This window comes from Salvelinus alpinus, chromosome 9, assembly GCF_045679555.1.
Source record: "Salvelinus alpinus chromosome 9, SLU_Salpinus.1, whole genome shotgun sequence".
Classification (NCBI taxonomy): Eukaryota; Metazoa; Chordata; class Actinopteri; order Salmoniformes; family Salmonidae; genus Salvelinus; species Salvelinus alpinus.
The window spans coordinates 42,877,131-42,896,896 of NC_092094.1; the positions used below are offsets into that span (position 1 = coordinate 42,877,131).

Sequence of the window (19,766 nt, forward strand, 5' to 3'; positions counted from 1 at the left end):
CATGAATGTTCCTGAGTCTTCTACTTTGACATTATAGTATTTTGTGTTGATGAAGACAATTTAAATCCATTTGACAATTAAATCTAAGAGGTGTGAATACTTTCTGATGGCACTGTAATCCTATATTACCCTCTGACTAGTATCAATCAAAAATAAACTCATTATTTTATGTATGATTGTATTAATTTCAATTACGCTCACATTACACATCCTATGTAAGATTCAGCCCTTTAGTCACTTCATTGTTTAAAATTTAAAAAATAAGTTTGACCATGTTCAGTAACTGTTGCTTTCTTGTGACTGCATATCATAAATCAATCCCTTCAGATCTATTTTCCCAATAGATCTGAGTTTTGGCTAATTGTTCTGCTGTGAAAATAAAGCCTTGCTGTGTATGGGAAGATTTGCACGACTTGAGGCGTGAATGTTATTCCATTCCATGGGTGAAGAATGTAGTCTATAGATTTAATCTTTTTCACACATCAGTTTTTGAAATATGAGTAGGTTATTTGTTTCATTTCAGCTGGGGATGTAGAGAGGACGTTTAGCTGAATTCTGTACACTGTAACAGGCAGTCTAGATTCCCCATGGGTCCCCCACTCCCTTTTCCTTAACACCTACTCTTCCTCGCAACCTCAGACACCACACACAGCACAGCACTCTGATAAGGCTTTGGAGCCAGGGAGCTGTTCTTCCTCCCAACCAGAACAAGAAAATAAGTGGGAGGGAATCACTTCTCAAGCTGAGCACAGTGCTAGAGTAATGGAGGCTTTCTGCCTTCCTTCCTTTCAGGACACTTCTGAAGCTCGTAGAGTAGTCACCCCCTTCCCTTCACCCCCTATCTCTCCTCCCAGTGGAGGGCCAGTTAATCCTGGTGACAAGCTCAGACTCCTCAGCTGTTCCTTTGTGCTCCCTCTTCCACAAACGCCAAGTCCGCTGGATCCAGGTGTTCCTAACTCACCCCCTTTCAAATGACTGACTGGAAAAGCTGGTATGATGCAATGTTGGTAAGTTATTTGAACTGGCAGAGAAAAATGTCAGGGCAGCTATTGACTTAGTTAGACTTACTAAGAAAGAGGTTTAGGTTTTTGGGACCCTGTGCAAAAGTAAAACAGAGCAGACTCTGGTATGCATCTTATCCCAAGCTGTGTGCCCTTGAGCAGAATTGAGTTTCTTATTCAGGTAGTAAGTAGCCTATCTGATAGGCTGTACTTTCCTCTCTATTTGAGACATCCTTTTTTTTTAAGCTTCAAGTGCAAAATTCATGTGAGGCATAGTGCATTTATATCAAAACTAAGGAAATGCCTGAAGGTTCTGAACCCTATATTTTTATATACCCGGTCTTAATTTCTTTCTTCACGGTGGGCCCATCTTCGGAGAGTGCATTTCTCCTGAGTGCCAGAGCTTTCATTGTGCTTTTTCAAGGAAGTTTCCAGGTTCCTCCTGCTGTTTTATACAGATGGAAAGTTCTTCATTGAGTGTTGCTGAGAAAGAAAATGAAATACTGTCGAGAGGGGACAGAAACATAGGCTTTGAAGATGGACCTGTACAGGGACTAGCACTATAGTGTTTTTGTTTCGGGTCAGCCATTTTGATATAAACTAGCCTTCCAGTGTATAGAGTTGCTGATTGCCTCACCGGCAAGATGTTTGCAGGGTTGTTAAACTATATCCTTATAGCTACACCCCCAAATGATAATGTGGCCTATAGGCTGTTCATTTCTATGTCTATATTAGCTGGCTTGATAATCCAACTGTTGGAGCCACTTGACCATGATGATAGGCAAATAAGGAACCACATTCTTGTCAGTGAAGGATCGTGTCTGGGAGCCAGTCATGGATGTTTAGGAAAGCGCTGGCATTGTTTGTTTGGTAGACTGGCTCCTGGCCCTGCCTCTTGGGATTGTGCATTTGGGGCAGAGACCTAGAGCGACTGCTTTGCAGCATGTGGAGTGGACAGGCCTCTGCTCAGATCTCATAAAAAGTGCAGCTGTTGAGTTTTGTAATCCCCACTGTTATGTATCCACTGGGGGCTGAGGTGTCAAGAATCCTCCCTGATGGCTTTCTGTGGTCTCTCTCTCTCTGGGCCTCCACATTCTGCTGTCTTTTTAGGAATGCCTTTGGATTACCAATGGGGCGTATTTGTTTTCAACACTCCAATGTCCAATACACACGGCCACTTACTTCCAAGCTAAATCCTTGAGATCTCATAATCAGGATGTAGTGTACTTGTTGTATGCCACATGTTGACTAGGCCTAGTTTCTAGAGACTTTCTTTGATTGTGGCATTTCTGTAGCCGAGTTCTCTGTACCTTTAGGCAGTGATAGTGTTATGTTCCTCTCCAGGTCACAACTCTTCTTTCAGTATTGACCTATGAACCTTGTGATTCAGGGAAGAAAAGAAAGAGGGAGACGCACGTGGCCTTATGGGAGAATTAGGCTGTGACTTGTGGCTTTAAATCTAAAGCTTATTCTCCCTCTTTTTCTCCACTAGTACCTGTGTGATAGCCATCTTCTGTCTTTCTCACTGTCTAACATGTGCACCACACTACAAAGACATGTGGAATCCAGATTTAATTCCACAAAATCATGGTTTAAGAAAGGTTACGTTGGACATATCGGCCTAGATATGGGGAGGACGGGGTAGAAACTATGTATGAGGTCTCCCATCACATTTAAATGTGTCGCTCATCTCAGTTCATTTGCCTCACAGCCCTTTTGTAGTCAATAATGAGGAGTCGTGTTCTGAGGATGTGTAGACAGGCAGTAAATTGTGGTTAGTCTGGGTTTTAATCCTGTTCAGGGGGAGGAAGTTCTCCTTAGCAGCAACAAGCAGCAGTCCATGGCAGCTTCAACATGGTTTGTACTGAAGGTTAAGCAAGTGATTATACCCCAGAGAAAGTTGGAACATGTTTTGACAACTTTTTATGTAAAACATTGCTGACGGAGGCATCTTTTTATTCAATTTTTTATTTAACCTTTATTTAACTAGGCAATTCAGTTAAGAACAAATTCTTATTTACAGTGACAGCCTACCGGGGAACAGTCCCCCTGCCTTGTTCAGGGGCAGAACAACAGATTTTTACCTTGTCAGCGATGGGATTTGATCCAGCAACCTTTCGGTTACTGGCCCAACACTCTAACCACTAGGCTACCTCTCTCCTCTCCGCAAGCATTGTCATTGCTTTCTGCCAGTGATGACATCAGTCTGTGTGTATGCATCCAATGCCCCCATCCCAATCAGCAGTCACTGAGTCACCACTTGCTTACTGGGTGGCACATTATGCAATCCAGCTTTTGCTATTGGCGTTCTCTCCTTGCGGAATATGTAACTTGATTCTAAATGTAATTAACATGAAAGGTCATGGGCTTCTCTTAGTCAAATTTCAACCTAAATGAGAGTAGGTTGTATAATGGCTGTGTACCTTCTTTTTTTCATTTTTTCTTTTTCCTCAGGATCTCCCTTGCTGCTGTTTGCCAACCGGCGGGATGTGAGGCTGGTGGAGGTGGGGAGGCCGGAGTCGGTGGTGGTGGTCAGTGATCTGGAGGATGCTGCTGCCGTGGATTTTCTCTACTCTGAAGCACTCATCTTCTGGACTGACGTCAGCGAGGAGGCCATCAAGCAAACCTACTACAATCAGTCCACTCACTGTAAGCGTTACAGCGCCGCATGCCAGTTAGGGACTTATGTTGTGTTGGCTTCCATTTGTAAGTGTGTTAAATATGTGTTGTTTTTAAGTTGGTTGCAAATATAATTAAACATTAATCTCTGCAAAGCATAGATAAACTGGAAAAAAGATGCAAACTAAGCTAAGTCTAGATAATCGCACAAGAATGTCACTAATAATGTAGGGATGTTAAGTGTAGACCTAAGTGTTCCCACTGAAATGTTGGCATTTTGTTTTTAGCTCTGAAAGAGGCCATGGGGACAGGGCAGACTGTTGTCGTGTCAGGCCTCGACTCCCCTGACGGACTGGCTTGCGATTGGTTGGGCCGTAAACTATACTGGACCGACTCGGAGACCAACCGCATTGAAGTAGCCAACCTGGATGGCACATCTCGGAAAGTGCTCTTCTGGTTAGACCTGGACCAACCCCGGGCCATCGCCCTGAACCCAGCCCATCGGTGAGTCTCTGGCCTGACCTCTTTCTCTCCCCTGACTGGACATGGTTTGGGGTGGGTTCCTAGGTCATGTATCCGCACTAGCCTCCCCTTCCCTCCATGTGTATTTCTGGTTCATACATGCATCCGTTGGTTGATGAGAGAGGGTGGAAAACCTGCTTTTCAGCTGGGTCTGTTTCCTGTTGTTGTGTTGCGTAGATCCTCTGGATCCCCTTTTCTCTCATAGGGCACTGTTTCTAATTCTACGTCAGGGACTAAGGTTGTGTATCCTTTGTTAGCATTGTTGAGTCAGTGAAATTCCACCTCAGTCAGTGGAAATTAATGCAGGAATACCTTTTTAGTTGATGGATTTAGTGCAATTGAGTGCTATTTTTCAATGTATATGGTTTATTAACGTTTGGACTTTAAACCCCAATAACCTGTTTTTTTTTTACTCTTTAGCATAGCGATATAAAAACTAAAACAGATTATGGTGTCAAGAGTTTAACTCTCTGTACAAAGTTGTGTTCATACAGTTCAAATAAATATATCACTGAAATACTGTCCGATAAACCAAGTAAGATTTGAGTTATTCATTTGTTGAATTCTTTCTCTGAAAGACATTTGTTCATCTTGAAGAAGCACAAAAACACAATACATTAGCCATTTTTAGGTTCTTGCAGTCTTCCGTTTTGAGATCTCTCCTTTTGAGTACAGCTTCTGCCAGCTTCAGTAGTGTTTTTTGGGGGGTTGAGTAGTGGAGGGAAAGGTGTTCAGTCCTTGGTAGGCCACAGTCCAGGATCCAGTTATAGCCTAGTTCAGCTAGCGCTGGTGGATGGTGTGTTTAAGCTAACATATATTTTGATTTGCACAACGTTTACTTGCTGAGGTGGTGGCTAGGTGGAAGGCTGTTCTCAACCACATCACCTAATATGAGCGTTATTTAGAGGTGCCAATTATGTCCAATGTTGATACTCATTTCATTACGTTGATTATTAGTTTAGAAGCAACTCTAGATTCAACTTTTTTTTATTTCACAAATACTATCAATTATGCGTATACCTAATAACAATATATGCGAAATGGGCTGTCCTGAATGTGTCTCAAATGCGAGTTGACATGTGTTGCCTTTCCCTTCTGTCCTTGCTTTGCCCTCATGAGGCTGTTGAGTTTAATTCCTAGACAGCACAGCCGTTGTTCTTCATGCTCTTTGTTCAACCAATAACTGAATTCTAACGGGGGTATAGGAGCAGGGAAGCTCTTAATTGTGAAAAATGTGCTAGCTGAGTTTGGCACCATTGTCAAACTAATATGTTAGGTCTCTGGGGGGGGGGTGTTCATGCTTGGTCTCCCTGCTGGCATTAGGTTTAAGAGTTTCCGATGGTGGGTGACATGCTTGCTGTCGTACCACATGCTAAATGAATGAATAATCGGGCTTCTCCAAACTCCCGTTTCCTGACACCATAATTGTATTTTCTACCCGGCTGGACACAGGAATGCTGTTCACCGTGTCAGTTGGTGCACAGTGTTACATTCTAATCAGCTACTGGGTCCCTGACACATAGGCGATCCATTCTGGCACAAATCTACATGTCAGACTTTTCCTATCAAAAGACATGGATTTAAAAAAAGATCTTTGCTTTTATTGGCTCTTGTTGGAACGTGATGTCTGAGAGTTAGCTACTCGTACAGTATATCCATTTTTGGACGTATTTAGAATGCAACTGAAACCCACAAGGTGCTCTGCTCTCACAGGGCCTAGAGTTCAGGAATTCACATCATCCTGAGTAATGTGCGTCAGGGGGGCTCTGGGAACATGGAGCTATCCCTAATGTTACAGAAGTATACCAAACATTATGACCCTCCCATTCCTGGACCTTTGGTGGACCATTCTTGATTCACACACGGTAAACTGTTGAGTGTGGAAAAACCCAGCAGTGTTGCAGTTTGACACAAACCGGCGCGCCTGGCACACATACTATCATACCCAGTTCAAAGGCACCTAAATATTCTGTCTTGCCCATTTATCCTCTGAGTGGCACACATGCACAATCCATGTCTCGAGGCTTAAAAATCCTTCTTTCGCCTGGTCAGTCTGTCATGGGAACAGCAGTTAATGTTTTGTATACTCAGTGTATCTGCTTTCTAGCTGACCTTGTACAACACTGGAACAACACTGATGTTAGTGACCCAAAACTGACCTCTGAGTGTGTCTTTTTGTTGTGAGTAGCCTATGAGTAGTAGTAAGACAGTCTACCACACCCAATACTTTCTCTAGCCAGTTTGATAAATGGAAAAACGGAGTAAGCCATAGACCAGGACAACCGGGAAACCTGGAGGCAGCGCATACGTTGTTCATAAAATTCTGCATGTTTGTTCCAGGTTATTTTACAACAGCTTTTCAGTTCTAACACCATTTTTATTCTGTCCATTTTAACATGCACTACACGGCCAAAAATATGTGGACACCCCTTAAAATTTGTGGATTCGCCTTTTTCAGCCACACCCGTTAGTGACAGTTGTATAAAATTGAGCACAGAAGCCATGCAAACTCCATAGGCGGCAGAAAGGCCTTACTGAAGAGCTCAGTCACTTTCAACGTGGCAGCGTCATAGGATGCCACCTTTCCAACAAGTCTTTTGGTAATTTCTGCCCAGTCAACTGTAAGTGCTGTTATTGTGAAGTGGAAACGTCTAGGAACAACAATGGCTCAGCCGCAAAGTGGTAGGCCACACAAGCTCACATAAAGGGGCTGCAGAGTGCTGACACATGTAAAAATCGTCTGTCCTCTGTTGCAACACTCACTACCAAGTTACAAACTGCCTCTAGAAGCAATGTCAGCACGAGCTGTTCGTCGGCAGCTTTATGAAATGGGTTTCCATGGCCAAGCAGCCGCCAGAAGCCTAAGCTCATCATGCGCGTCGGCTGGAGTGATTTAAAGCTCACCGCCATTGGACTCAGGAGCAGTGGAAACGTGTCTTCTGGAGTGATGAATCACGCTTAACCATCTGGCAGTCTGACAGATGAGTCTGGGTTGGCGGATGCCAGAAGAACGCTACCTGCCCGAATGCATAGTGCCAACTAAAGTTTGGAGGAGGAATAATGGCCTGGGGCTGTCTTCATGGTTTGGACTATGCCCCTTAGTTCCAGTGAAGTGACATCTGAATGCTACAGCATACAATTACATTCTCAACAATTGTGCTTCCAAGTTTGGGGAAGGCCCTTTCCTGTTTTAGCATGGCAGTGCACCAAGCGAGGTCCATACAGAAGTGTTTTGTCGCGATCGGTGTGGAAGAACTTGACTGGCCTGCCCAGACCCCTGACCTCAACCCCATCGAACACCTTTGGGATGAATTGGAACACCGACTGCGAGCCAAGCCTAATGGCCTGACCTCACTAATACCCTTGTGGCTGAATGGAAGCAAGTCCCCGCAGCAATGTTTCAACATCTAGTGGAAAGACTTCCCAGAAGAGTGGAGGCTGTTATAGCAGCAAAAGGGGGGACCAACTCCACATTAATGCCCAAAATTTTGTAATGAGCTATTCGACGAGCAGGTGTCCATATACTTTTGACCATGTAGTGTATGTAGGATAATTTCTATTTGCTGGTGGGCTTCCCTGTCCATCCACCACCTCAGCTGTCTATGAATAGAAATGTAACATGCCTAATGTAGCCTCCATTCAATGCAGTGCACATTGGAGCCACTGCAGGTATTCTGGGCACAACATGCAGACTACAACTTGGAGATCTGCCAGGTTTTAAGATTTCTATCAGGCGTTATCAGAGGACGTGTGGGGACATGAGAACGTGTGTGTGCATGTTAGGGGTGAAAACGTTTTAAACAAAATTGGGATCCTAAACGTTAAGAAAAATCCCTAACTCCAAATGTTTTATTTAACATTTAAATCACAGTGCAGTTATCACACAACTACCACTAACAGGTCCCGATCATAATAAATCTATTTATTTTTATATTCTTTTTTACAAATACCTAACACAACGATGCTGTACTGTTAGTAGAAGAACAAATTGCATTTTTTTCCCTTCTTTAGATCAAGCGGCGCTATCTAAAGTGACGAGGGGAGCAGAGATGACAACCAAGTCGACTTATTGCATAGTACCGGTCTTGACTTTATCAAACCGAGAGAAACTAGTTAAGCTAGCTAGTTAATGTTAGCTAGGCTAATTGAGACTACATAACATGAACTGTGTGCTTTCTCCCTGTCCGAATCATACAGTAAATAACTCCATTCAGATGAAGTAGCAGCCTGCTTGTTGGCTCTTGGTGTTGTAGCCTGTCTTTCTCAATTAACTTGTAGTTCTGTCATTTTAATTCCATCTTCCATTGATTGCCTAGATATATAATAACTTGCCACACGGAGGCTCTAGCTCTGACTGTAGCCTAGTGCTGGTTTGACTTTCACGACAACAGGAACAAGCTACACACACTACTCTTTTGTGAAAAGCAAGAGTAACAGCAGCATAAATGATACCGTGGGAAGCGCAATGCCGATGTCTACTGTTGGGAGTGTTTGAGGACACATTTTTATTGAAACCCTGGACAAGCACACCTGATTCAACTAATCATCAAGCCCTCAATTGTGTTGAATGAGGTGTGTTTGTCAAGGGCTACAACAAATGTGTCCTGTTGAGTACTGGAGGACCAGCGTTGGGAACACTCATGTAGACCACCTGTATTGTTAATTCACATGGTATTTTATGTTTCAAGCCTTCTGAGAGTGGGTCTTATCAGTGGTGCTGTACAAAGTTTTGCTGGGTCTTTAGTTGTGTTTATGCTGCCTGCTTTGTTTTGTACTCTGCCGGGGAAAATGGAAACCTTTCATTTGGTAGGACCATTGGGTGTGTTTGGGTGCTGTTTTACTTATTGACTCTTATTTTCCTCCTCAGCTATATGTACTGGACAGACTGGGGGGAGGAGCCTCGCATCGAGAGGGCGGGGATGGACGGCAGCAACAGGAAGATCATCGTGGAGGTGGACATCTATTGGCCGAACGGTCTCACCATTGACCTGGACGAACAGAAACTGTACTGGGCCGACGCCAAGCTGAGCTTCATCCACAGAGCTAACTTGGATGGCTCCTCACGGTCAGTCTGTTCTCATTATTAGTTTGTACACCCTTTGTGCAAAAGCAGCCAGGGATCTGAATGAACCGTAGCACTGGACTCAACTTAATTTCAGAGGATGAGACGGCTGAAACCTCCAATCCAAACACATTTGACTCTGGAGGTCCCAATCCAAACATTGGCTCTGCATGTAGGCCCAGTTGTGACCCCCTCCCTCTGTGGTTCTCTAAACTGGAGATTACCTCTGCCATACTGTTGAAACCCTATCTGACTTGGCATTATAGTTGTGATTGGGGCCCTCGGGTTGACTTTCCTTTGTGTAACTTGGATTTAATGGCAGTGTTCATAAAGAGAGGTAGGGCTAGGCGGTATACTGTATTTTACTATATACCGGTATTGATACACAGTTTGGGTTTTTAACATTTTATAACCGTATTTCAATGTTTGATTTGTTAAATGTGATGCGCAACTCCAGCACGTGTAATATCTGTTTTTATAGTTGATTCCATTTGCTATTTGAGTCTTTCTCTCCCTCCTGCTGCATGCCGCTTCCCACACCAAGCCCTGCCCCCTGTCACTCAAGGAGAGAGCAGCTACTCGACCACAGTCGGAGCACTTTCTTGCTGTTAACTCGGCACTGCAGTCTGCATGGTCAGATGGATGCAACTAGATGTTAGTGACATGGTGCTTTCCACAAGAGTTCTCTAATTGCACTATTAGTTTGTTATTGTCTGCAAACTACTATCTGCTGGTGTGTTTTAGCAAGTTGTGGCTGAAATAAATATTGTAAGCTGCTAATATAGCTGGATAGCTAGCTTGCTAAATGTCATAAGAGTCCGCGCAAACGTAGCTATTTAATACAGCATGTTACCAGTGCTGGTGTAGGCCTAGATGATCATGTTTGTGCAACGGTATCTTCTAAATCAAAGCGGAATAGGCGAAGCATGAATATGTTAGCTAGCTATATGATGTAATTTAACATCTAATTAGGGTCGCCTGGAAAAACTGACCAACACTTTGGCACCTACCCTGTGAATAATTTTTCCCTGTCTTATTCTTTCGTTGTCATGTCAAACAACAATGTATTCAAGGTGCTGCCCACTATATTCCAACTATAGAATTGGAATAATCATTAGTGCTGAGCGATTAGTGCTTATTGAGGTCTGTTCGATTAATTTTTTTAAATCATCACGGTTTTTGGTTAAATGTTTTTGTGAAATAATGGCATTCAAATGATTTTTGAGCTTTTTAATGGAATTCCAATGCCAAAAATAGTTAACATTCAATTGCCAATATTGCATTGTCTCTCAGGTCTGCATTGGGTAGACATCAATAGAAAAATGGCAAATTACTATGAAATAAAATATTTCCGTTGTAGATATTACTTCGTTTTTAATCGATGACTTCAAGAAATGAAAAATCAAGTAATGTCATCTCTGCTCAGGCAGTAGCAGTCTGCCAGCCAGACAACGTTCTGTGCTCCCCATATGTATTGTCTTTAGTCATCCTATTTAGCTAGGCTAGCCTGACTAAGCATGCTGCAGAGCTGTCTGACTAATTAATTTGACAAGTTCTTCAAAATAGATAAGGCATACTTTCACGAACTGTCTCTATCCTTCTTGTTGTGTATGTTCCTCTCATGCAGTCTGTGTGCTAACATAGCAGGAGTGAAAGTGTATCCATCTCTGTCTGAGACTGGAAAAAAATGGGCACAATAAATTATGGTCATTGTTTTTGCGCTTAACTAAGTTGAATATTTGCTCGATGAAAACTACAGCTCCGTTCAGCCCAGCGTCCAACACAGTTCTTGACATGATTTCTCTCGTGAATGATTTGATTTAATTCTAGAGAGACGGCGCCTTGGGCTCACAAAAAAAAAAAAAACTAATGTAATTGAACCAACGTTGGTCAATTATGTGTTTGATAACAAAAAATTACATGTTGGTCAATCGCTCAGCGCTAATAATCATTATATTTCCAAGGTTCCAACAGTTCACCAATTAACTAAGCCTACGTATTTTTTTGCCCATATCATGCAGCCCCGTGTGGCACACTGTGGAAATGATAACGGAAATGCAAAAAATTATAAATGCATTATAATTATTATTTTTGTTGCATTGAACACTATAAAACAATTAGAATGGCGAAGCCCCATTTTTGAAATCATGTATAATTTATGCGTTGCCACCCTAGGGTCATGAACTAATCAAAGCATATTTAGTATTTTTATTATTCAAAAACTCAAAATACGGTCAAATGTGAAAAATATTGTGATAACATTTTGGCCATATTGCCCAGCCCTAAAGAGGGCCCTTCTCTCGTTCAGACAAGACTGCTTTCTTCAGGGTGTAGAGTGAAAGGCGTTTTTCTCAAGATCAATGCAGTTGCAATACCCTCGTTTGTTTAACTCCCTCAGGACCAGATTGCCCAGTGTGTTATGTCAATTTGAAATTAAGTTGTGATTTCTAACTTAAGGATAAGACGCACCATGGTGGAACTGTTTCTTGCCAACTGTAATCTAATTGCATGCCTCTAGTAATGGTACTCGGAATTATCGTAAGCACTCTTACAGAGAAAAGTCAACTTCACCCCAGAAGTAGTTTCTGTTAGCGTTTACCTCTTAAAGCGAGACGTTTTTGCCTTTCATGTGCAACACATTCTTGACACGTCTGATTAATGGAGCAGTTTGTAGTATGTTTTCAACGGCTTCTTCAAACATGCACACGTCCAACTTCCAAGTACGTCGAATGCAAAATAGCTGTGAAATCTGGTGTAATTATATATATTTTTTCTCTCCCAACCCCTCGTTCTTCACACGCTATTAAAGTTTTGGAGAAAACATGCTGTCGCCCTCCTCGACCCTACCCCTCTGAAAAGGGATCCATTTACCTACCAACCAACCCTCCACAGTCTGGTGATTGATGAGGGCCTCAACAGAATTCTGCTTTCTGTATCAGGGTTCTTAACACTTGTGCAACGGCATGCCACGCTTTGATCCTGCATTTTATTTATGTCCTCACAGGGCTGACTGGCTGTTGGCCTGACTGTGTCGTCTGGCGGCGCAAAGGGGAGCACTACTGGATGAGGCTGCGCTCGGTACTCTGCTGCTCTGGTCTGGTCTGGCTTTGATAGACTACTGCTCTGACTTACTTCCCCACTGAATCAGGACAGCTGTACTGTTAGTACAGAGCCGGGGCAATCGTTCCCCTGTTAAATAGTTTACCAGATGCTGCATTAAAGTCTGATGACAGGCTGATTTGTTAAATTTTCCCTTGGAAAGGGCTTGGTGCGGCTCCTGAACTGTGGTTCCATGACGTCACTACGTGTTCCAACGCATCCTCTTTAGGGCCTGACTGAAATCCCAACCAGGGGGCTCAAGCTTGTTGTTAACTAATTTCCCCTACCACTTGTTATTTTTGGTATGAATTTATTCCTACTCAGTCTGGGTTTTTGCTATGGCCAGGACGATACCTGTTTCGCAATACTCGTTAGTATCTTAACAAGAAAACAAAACACAGAAGATTGAACTTCTTTAAGAAAACGGCTCTAATATTGGAAACAAACATTGTCATCCAGTGTCACAATTATTTATTTTCCAAGCAATAGCACACTATTTTACATGCAGCAGGTTTCTGCTTCGTGTTCATTTTTGCCATGGAAGAAATATTGCTGGTATCGTGAAGGCCCTAGATTTTGCCAGTTACTGCTGTTTGGTGTCATGACATTCACACTTGTAGAATGGCTGAGACGCACAACTCAACATCTCAACTGATACTCCTCTTCATTGCGTTCCAATTTTACTCTTACAAATATACCGTCTAAGCATGGATTGGTACTGATGGCTAAAAAGGTATGCTGATCCATAAATTATGTTTTGAATTCACAGGGAGACTGTGGTGGAGGGCACCCTCACCCACCCGTTTGCCCTCACCCTGTCAGAGGAGACTCTGTACTGGACAGACTGGCAGACCCGCTCCATCCACGCCTGCAACAAACACACAGGAGACAAGAGGAGGGAGATCCTCAGTGGAATCTACTCCCCCATGGACATCCAAGTGCTGGGTCCAGATAGACAGCCAGACAGTAAGTAGTGCCTCTTCAGTTCATTCTGCATGTGTAACGGCCTGCAATGTGTTACTTAAATATCCCCATGGTACTCATAATGAATGTTAGAGAGCACAACATAACAGATTGTCTTTGTTTTGGGAGGATATTTTTAGTGCGTTATGATTCCCATCTGTGTGTCTATGGTTGTGTGTGTTGGGAGGTAGTGAAAAACGGATGACTTTGGCAGTGTGTAAACATTGACACGCCTGTGTTTGGAGAGTGAATGATGACGAACGCCACCATTATGGTGGGTTGCGTCTCCCAAGGAGTTTGGGGAGGGCAGGTGATATAGAGAAAGATGGAAAGGTAGGAGGCTTAGATAAGAAACTTTAGAGAGGACGACATTGATATTTAGGAGGTAGGCCATTTAGATAAATATTCAACAATAAATCTCCTAACCTGTATATTAAGCCGCCATAAATTCAATCCAGAAATGAGTTGGCTTAGACTTTGTGTGAGAGGAGTTTGAGCAATTTGGCCTTTGACTGTGGCCTGGTTGTAATCCTCCTTTAGTGCTGTGAGAAAGGGGAGGGTTGGTGTTTGCTGGTCCACTGTGCCAGCCGCTGGGCTTTGTAGCTCTGTAGTGCCCTGCTGAGATTGGCAGAGCGTGACCCAGTAGACAGGGAAAATCACGCCACAGGACATCAAACTTTGTGGCACAGCTATTGTCCGAGCAGCGACCTTTTTATTGTGGAGCAAAAATATCACAGTTGGTTTAGTTTGAAAGAAAAATTATATTTTTGTTTTTTTGAAAGTCTTCAAGTTTTTCATCAATTGTTGTCAGAATGGTTCTCTCGAAGACACCAGTACATGTGAATAGAAGACGCTCGCAGTGTGGCTTTCAGTTTTAGGGACAGTTTCACTGACTTTCAGTGAAATCTCTTCTGACATTGCTCTTTGCTCCTTCAGTCCAAACTCCTTGCAGTGTGGACAACGGAGGCTGCTCCCACCTGTGCCTGCTGTCCCCCATACAGCCTTTCTACAGCTGTGCCTGCCCCACTGGAGTCAAGCTCAAGGAGGATGGGAAGACCTGCCGCCCAGGTAAGAGACAAGCCGCTGTGGCCACTACCCTCAGTTGGTATGGGTTTCTCCGTAGAGAGCCCCCTTTTTGAAAAGACTACACAATGGTTGTATCTCAAATGCAGTGCATTGCTTTTGGGCGCTGGTCAAAAGTAGAGCACTTTAGAGGGAATAGGGTGCCATTTGAGAATCAAGCCCACACAATGCCCCCCCAGTGATGACGCCCTCTCCTAATGCTACTGTACATGTGTCGCGGTTTCACATTAGACATTCCTATCTGGTGTACGGGACATTATTGACATTTCGGAGGTTATTTTATTTATGGACTCTTGAGTTAGGCCTATTCAATTGCAAGAGCTGCCCTTAATCACACAAACCAAAAGTCATATTTTCCCAATTTCTTTAAACAGATTAGGAAATATGCCAAGATCTATTTTTCATTTCATAACAACGTGCACAGTAATTAAGCATCAAATTCAGTTAAAATGTTAGATTTTCATTTTTTTTATACAATTATTCAATTAAGATATTTTTATTGGGTGTATTGGCATCCTGTTCCTCGACCATGCCTAACCAGAGAGCCATTAAAAGGGCCTAATCTCTGACAGATGGCTGCTACACACTGCGAGCTCTTCAATGCACAATTTACCCTGCCGTTTGCTCTTAATTTCTATTGCCCCCACATACAGACAGCTACATTTAGCCTAGAAGCCTACTACTCCACCACCTCCTCTCCCCACATTCCCTACTTTCCAGAGTTTACCAAAGGCCACAGATGTGACTGACTGAAATTCAGGAAGGTTGGACCTCCCCTGTTTATGCGTTGTTGTGTTGCTGCTGCGGTCATTTCCCTTGCCACTCCAATCTCCTCGCCTTACTTCTGGGCAGAGAGCGCAATTACGTAGGAAGCCAGGCCTAATCAGGTCACTGCTCCGTTTGTGTGTTTAGTGGACACAGCCTGGGCCCATCCTGCAAAATGAAACCTGTTTGTTTGACTTGCCCCAGGGTGTTTACATTCCCTCTGGTCTCTCTCTGGAGGGCCTGATATTTCTCCCCGCCTGCCCATGACTAAGGAGAGACCCACCCCCCCCTCATAAAGGTGACAAATACTTGTCTAGAGGGGAAGAAAAAACTTCTGGGGGATTTCTTGCGATCAACCCTTGTTTGAGGAGTGACAGCCCTTTGATTGTTTAGTAGCTGGATGCTGTTTTGACCTGGGATACCTCCTTGTTGGAATGAAACAGTTCGACGTCAAGCCAAGGTCAGTGCTGATTCTGAAATCCTTAGTTCAGTCCTGGCCATCCTGGTTCTCACCCCTCTCTCTGGTGGACAGAAAACACTATTGTCTCTGTGCGCCAGTCCTGTTCTTTGCCTCAATAAGACTTCTCTCCCAGGCCAGGGATGCAGCAGATCCTCTATTTGAAATTGAGGCGGTGTATTCCCAGGCCAGGGAACAATGAGTTGTATTCTTCTAGCCCTCATTCCAGAGGAGTAAGTAAAACCATAGTGTATGTGTGGGGGGGGGTTTAGTTATCCAGGCCTGATAGAACATGGATGTATTCAGAGTGACTATAGGATTAAGCCAACCTCCAGCAGTGTTGACAACTAAACAGAATGTAAAACAATACCCCATTGTATCAGCTCCGATTAGGGGGAAAGCAGCAGGACGGGGGGTGGTTGTGTGAAGATTAAAAAGAGCTAGTGTCCACGCTCCTCATTTGTTTAGCTTGGGTGGCTAAATTGAGGGCATTTGTTGTGGTTTTAGGGGAAGTCTTGTCACTTTGTCAAATGTGAAGCAGACCGAGGAGTGAATTTAAATCAAAGGCGTGGCGTTCTCTCCTTGATGGGAAAACGAAGAGCCGTTTTTTCACTGTCATTACTCATTGGTGTCACCCTTGATGGATGCCCTCTTCTGATTGGGCGTCGGTAGTCTGAAGCTGGTTTTGGGAGCACTGGAGCGTACATGGCTAAAACGTGAGATTGGGCAAGGAAAAATTTGGCCCTAATTGCCTCCGCAGAGTGTGGCTCTAGTGAGCAAATGCAGCTGCTATTTAAACCAGGCTCAGTGGCAGCTAGGTGTCCCCTCAGGAAAACATTTATACACAACAGTTTTTTTGATAGGCTGATATTTAAAAGGGATAATTTAGTATTTTGGATTTGTTTCAATCTAATCTAAAGCCTGTTCTCACTTTTTGTTTGGAAAACAGTGAACAAATTGCCTATTTTCATCAACTAAAAACCGAGTAAACAAATAGAATACAAGAATTAAGTTACAACTATAAATTGTCCTCTGAAGGTTCGTCTTTACTAAAGCATATTCATTTATGTTTGTCAGGTATGGCTTTGTAGGACCTCCAGATAGGTCTCCAATAAGCTCTGTTATGTCACATGCCAGTTGAATGGCATGCTCTCTCCCCACTAATGTCCACTTCTACCCCCCCAGGTGCAGAGCAGGTTCTGCTGCTGGCCCGGAGGACTGACCTGCGGAGGATCTCTCTGGACCTCCCAGACTTCACCGACATTGTCCTTCAGGTGGATGACATCCGCCATGCCATCGCCATTGACTACGACCCCGTGGATGGATACGTGTACTGGACTGATGACGAGGTCAAAGCCATCCGCCGCTCCCGTATCGATGGCACTGAGGCCCAGACCCTGGTCACCACTGAGATCAACCACCCAGATGGCATCGCAGTGGACTGGGTGGCCCGGAACCTGTACTGGACGGATACTGGCACTGACCGTATTGAGGTTACCAGGTTGAACGGAACCTCCCGGCGTATTCTGATCTCAGAGAACTTGGATGAACCAAGGGCCATTGTGCTGGACCCTGTCAATGGGTATGTGTGTGTTTTATAGACGATTTAGGTCTTTTTCCCCTTTTATTTCTTACTTGATCACAGCAATCAAGTTAACTAATTTCAGCAACAACAAAAATAATGATGTATTCCTCCTTCATTCCATATGTATTCTACAAAACACCTGTTTAATGATTTCACTTCAAGTTACACTATAAATCAAATCAAATTTTATTAGTCACATACACATGGTTAGCAGATGTTAATGCGAGTGTAGCGAAATGCTTGTGCTTCTAGTTGAGTTAGAATTTTGTTCCTGTCTCTCTCCACAGTTACATGTACTGGACAGACTGGGGGGAGAAGCCCAAGATAGAGCGAGCTAACCTGGATGGAACTGAGCGTCTCGTGCTGCTCAATACCTCGCTGGGTTGGCCCAACGGTTTAGCCATCGACTATGAAGCAGGAAAGCTGTATTGGGGCGATGCCAAGACAGACAAAATTGAGGTAAGTTTGGTGCTTCTTATGCACCAAATAGTTGTCTATGGAGCAACTATAATATTCCCATCATGGTTTGCTGCTGTTGATTGTGGAAGTAGTTGAGTCGACGTCTCCCTCGGGACTTGTGTTCTCATTCATTCGTTCCCCTCATTTTGAGGTTGTCTGGTGTGTTTGTGTTGCCTGTGGATGTTGAGAAGTGCTTCAGGAGCACATTCTTGGATGAGGAGAGGCAGCCCAAACCTGAGAATTTATCTGACCTATGGCTGGCACAATTACCCTATAACCATGTTATGGATGAAGACCGGTCATGGAAATAAAATAACCGGCATAACTGTGTAAAAAAAAAAAAAAGAATTAATATGTATATGTCATTGTGACAATCATTTCCATGGTAATGTAGAATGATCATTCAAATTGTTAACTGATGTGGCTCATACAATGGAATGTATTTTTTGTAATGTCAGTTGAGTTGAATCAACAAACCACGGTGCATATTTTAGCACATACAGTATTTTACTTCCTGCCTTGCTCCTATGGGTACACTTGCAACGGCCATCAGTCCACCCATTATGCCATCATTGACTTGAATGGGGACGCCCGTCTTATTCATTCAATTTCTATGGCAGCACATGCAGTCAGAAGTGGCGGAGAGGAGAAAATGGGCTTTAAAAAATTATTGCGGTGAACACGGTCATTTGGCTGTCCAATTACCGTCATCTAATATTCCATGACTGTTACAGCCCTAATCTGACCGTTGATCCCTTCTGAGCTACAGAGGAATGTCTGAGCGAGCGGTTATAATACCTGGACAAGCAACTCTAGATTTCCTGTCAGACAAACTGCAGTTTTATTATTGTTTGGATTCTAACAGCTAGGACTTTATACTGTACTTATTTCCTGCTTGCCTCTGTCCAAAGCCAATTTTTTTGAAACCCTGATATTACCCAATTTCCCACTTTATATTGCTCAATATTGTGTTATTTTATTGGGGGGGGGGGTCATTTTACATGTGAAAGACTGAATTATTTTGAGAGGCTAGAAACTGTGCTAGGCTGCTCCTTTGTTAGTGTGCGGGTGATCATATCTTTAGAGGAAGAGCTGTGTATGTGTGTGTCTTCAAGGTCTGACTGTATTTTATGATTTATCGTCTACCTGCATGCACAGGTCCCAGGGTGTTGAATACCACGGTGGCCATATTTCTCCAGTCACATGCTCCATATAATATGTAAACACAGGAAGAGCCGGAGCCACCTCCCAGATGAGCTTTAACACAGCGCTTGGTGGGAATTAGTTCGTTATTTTCCCCTTCTCACTCTTTCTCTTCTCTTTCCCTGTGACTGTGTGTGTGTCCTGTTGGTTGAATATTCCCCTGCTCATCATAACTATGCCTTTACCAGTGGTTAGTGAACTCACATGGGTTTCTGTTCGTTTAGGAGCAGTTTCTCTGACTGGCCTCATCAGCCCTTGGAAGTTTCCTAACCACAGTTTTTTTTTTTTTGCTCGCCTCTGTTGCCTGGCACCCTGCAGGGGCATTGTTCAGTCTCAGAAAGCATAAACTACCCTTAGGGGGGAGACTATCCATTTACACATCCACTCCAAAACTCTTGGTTGAACTGTAAATCATTTTTACCTGCCTAGCTAGAATGCTCTGAAGCTGGTGTGTTTGTGTCCAAAGTGTTGATTATCATTAACAGGGTTTGGCATGCAGGCTGGGATGAATGAGCAGGGAATAGGTAGCTCCCACTAAGATATTGAGCTCAATGAGAGGCCACAGATGTGTCAACATGTAATGTCCCTGTCTCCCCTTTCCCCTCGCCTTAAACCAGGCATATGTCCCTCGCTGGGGCTTTGGCTGGCACTGGTTTTGGCTAGCACCAGGCTCCAGCGAGCCTTGGGTTTTGTCCAGGGGCACAGTGAAGAAATGTTCTCTCCTGTCTGAATCAGTTGTCAACTCAGAGCCGTGGGGCGAAGCTTTCCTGAAAGAGTGACGACATCGTCTCTCGAGCCCCACAGGATTCAGGGCAGACAGAGAAGTAGAAAGAGCCCTTTGTCAGATGGCGATGTCCAAAATGTTGAATCCATCTGTGTGTGCAGGTCCTGAGAGTGGGAGTGACCAGTTTTGGGAATCATATGTTGGGTTCATTTCCAGATGAATAC

General features: G+C 43.7%; 1 protein-coding gene across 2 annotated transcripts in view; it reads left to right on the forward strand.

The window, feature by feature from the left end:
* lrp5 (low density lipoprotein receptor-related protein 5) overlaps window positions 1–19,766 on the forward strand; it is a 51,267-nt gene that overhangs the window by 2,567 nt on the left and 28,934 nt on the right. For both annotated transcript variants that reach the window (XM_071326273.1, XM_071326272.1), the window contains exons 2-8: window positions 3,456–3,650; window positions 3,908–4,124; window positions 9,010–9,207; window positions 13,073–13,269; window positions 14,203–14,334; window positions 16,757–17,153; window positions 17,444–17,615. In XM_071326273.1, coding sequence (XP_071182374.1) covers window positions 3,456–3,650; window positions 3,908–4,124; window positions 9,010–9,207; window positions 13,073–13,269; window positions 14,203–14,334; window positions 16,757–17,153; window positions 17,444–17,615 — 1,508 coding nt within the window. The remainder of the gene's footprint in view (window positions 1–3,455; window positions 3,651–3,907; window positions 4,125–9,009; window positions 9,208–13,072; window positions 13,270–14,202; window positions 14,335–16,756; window positions 17,154–17,443; window positions 17,616–19,766) is intronic.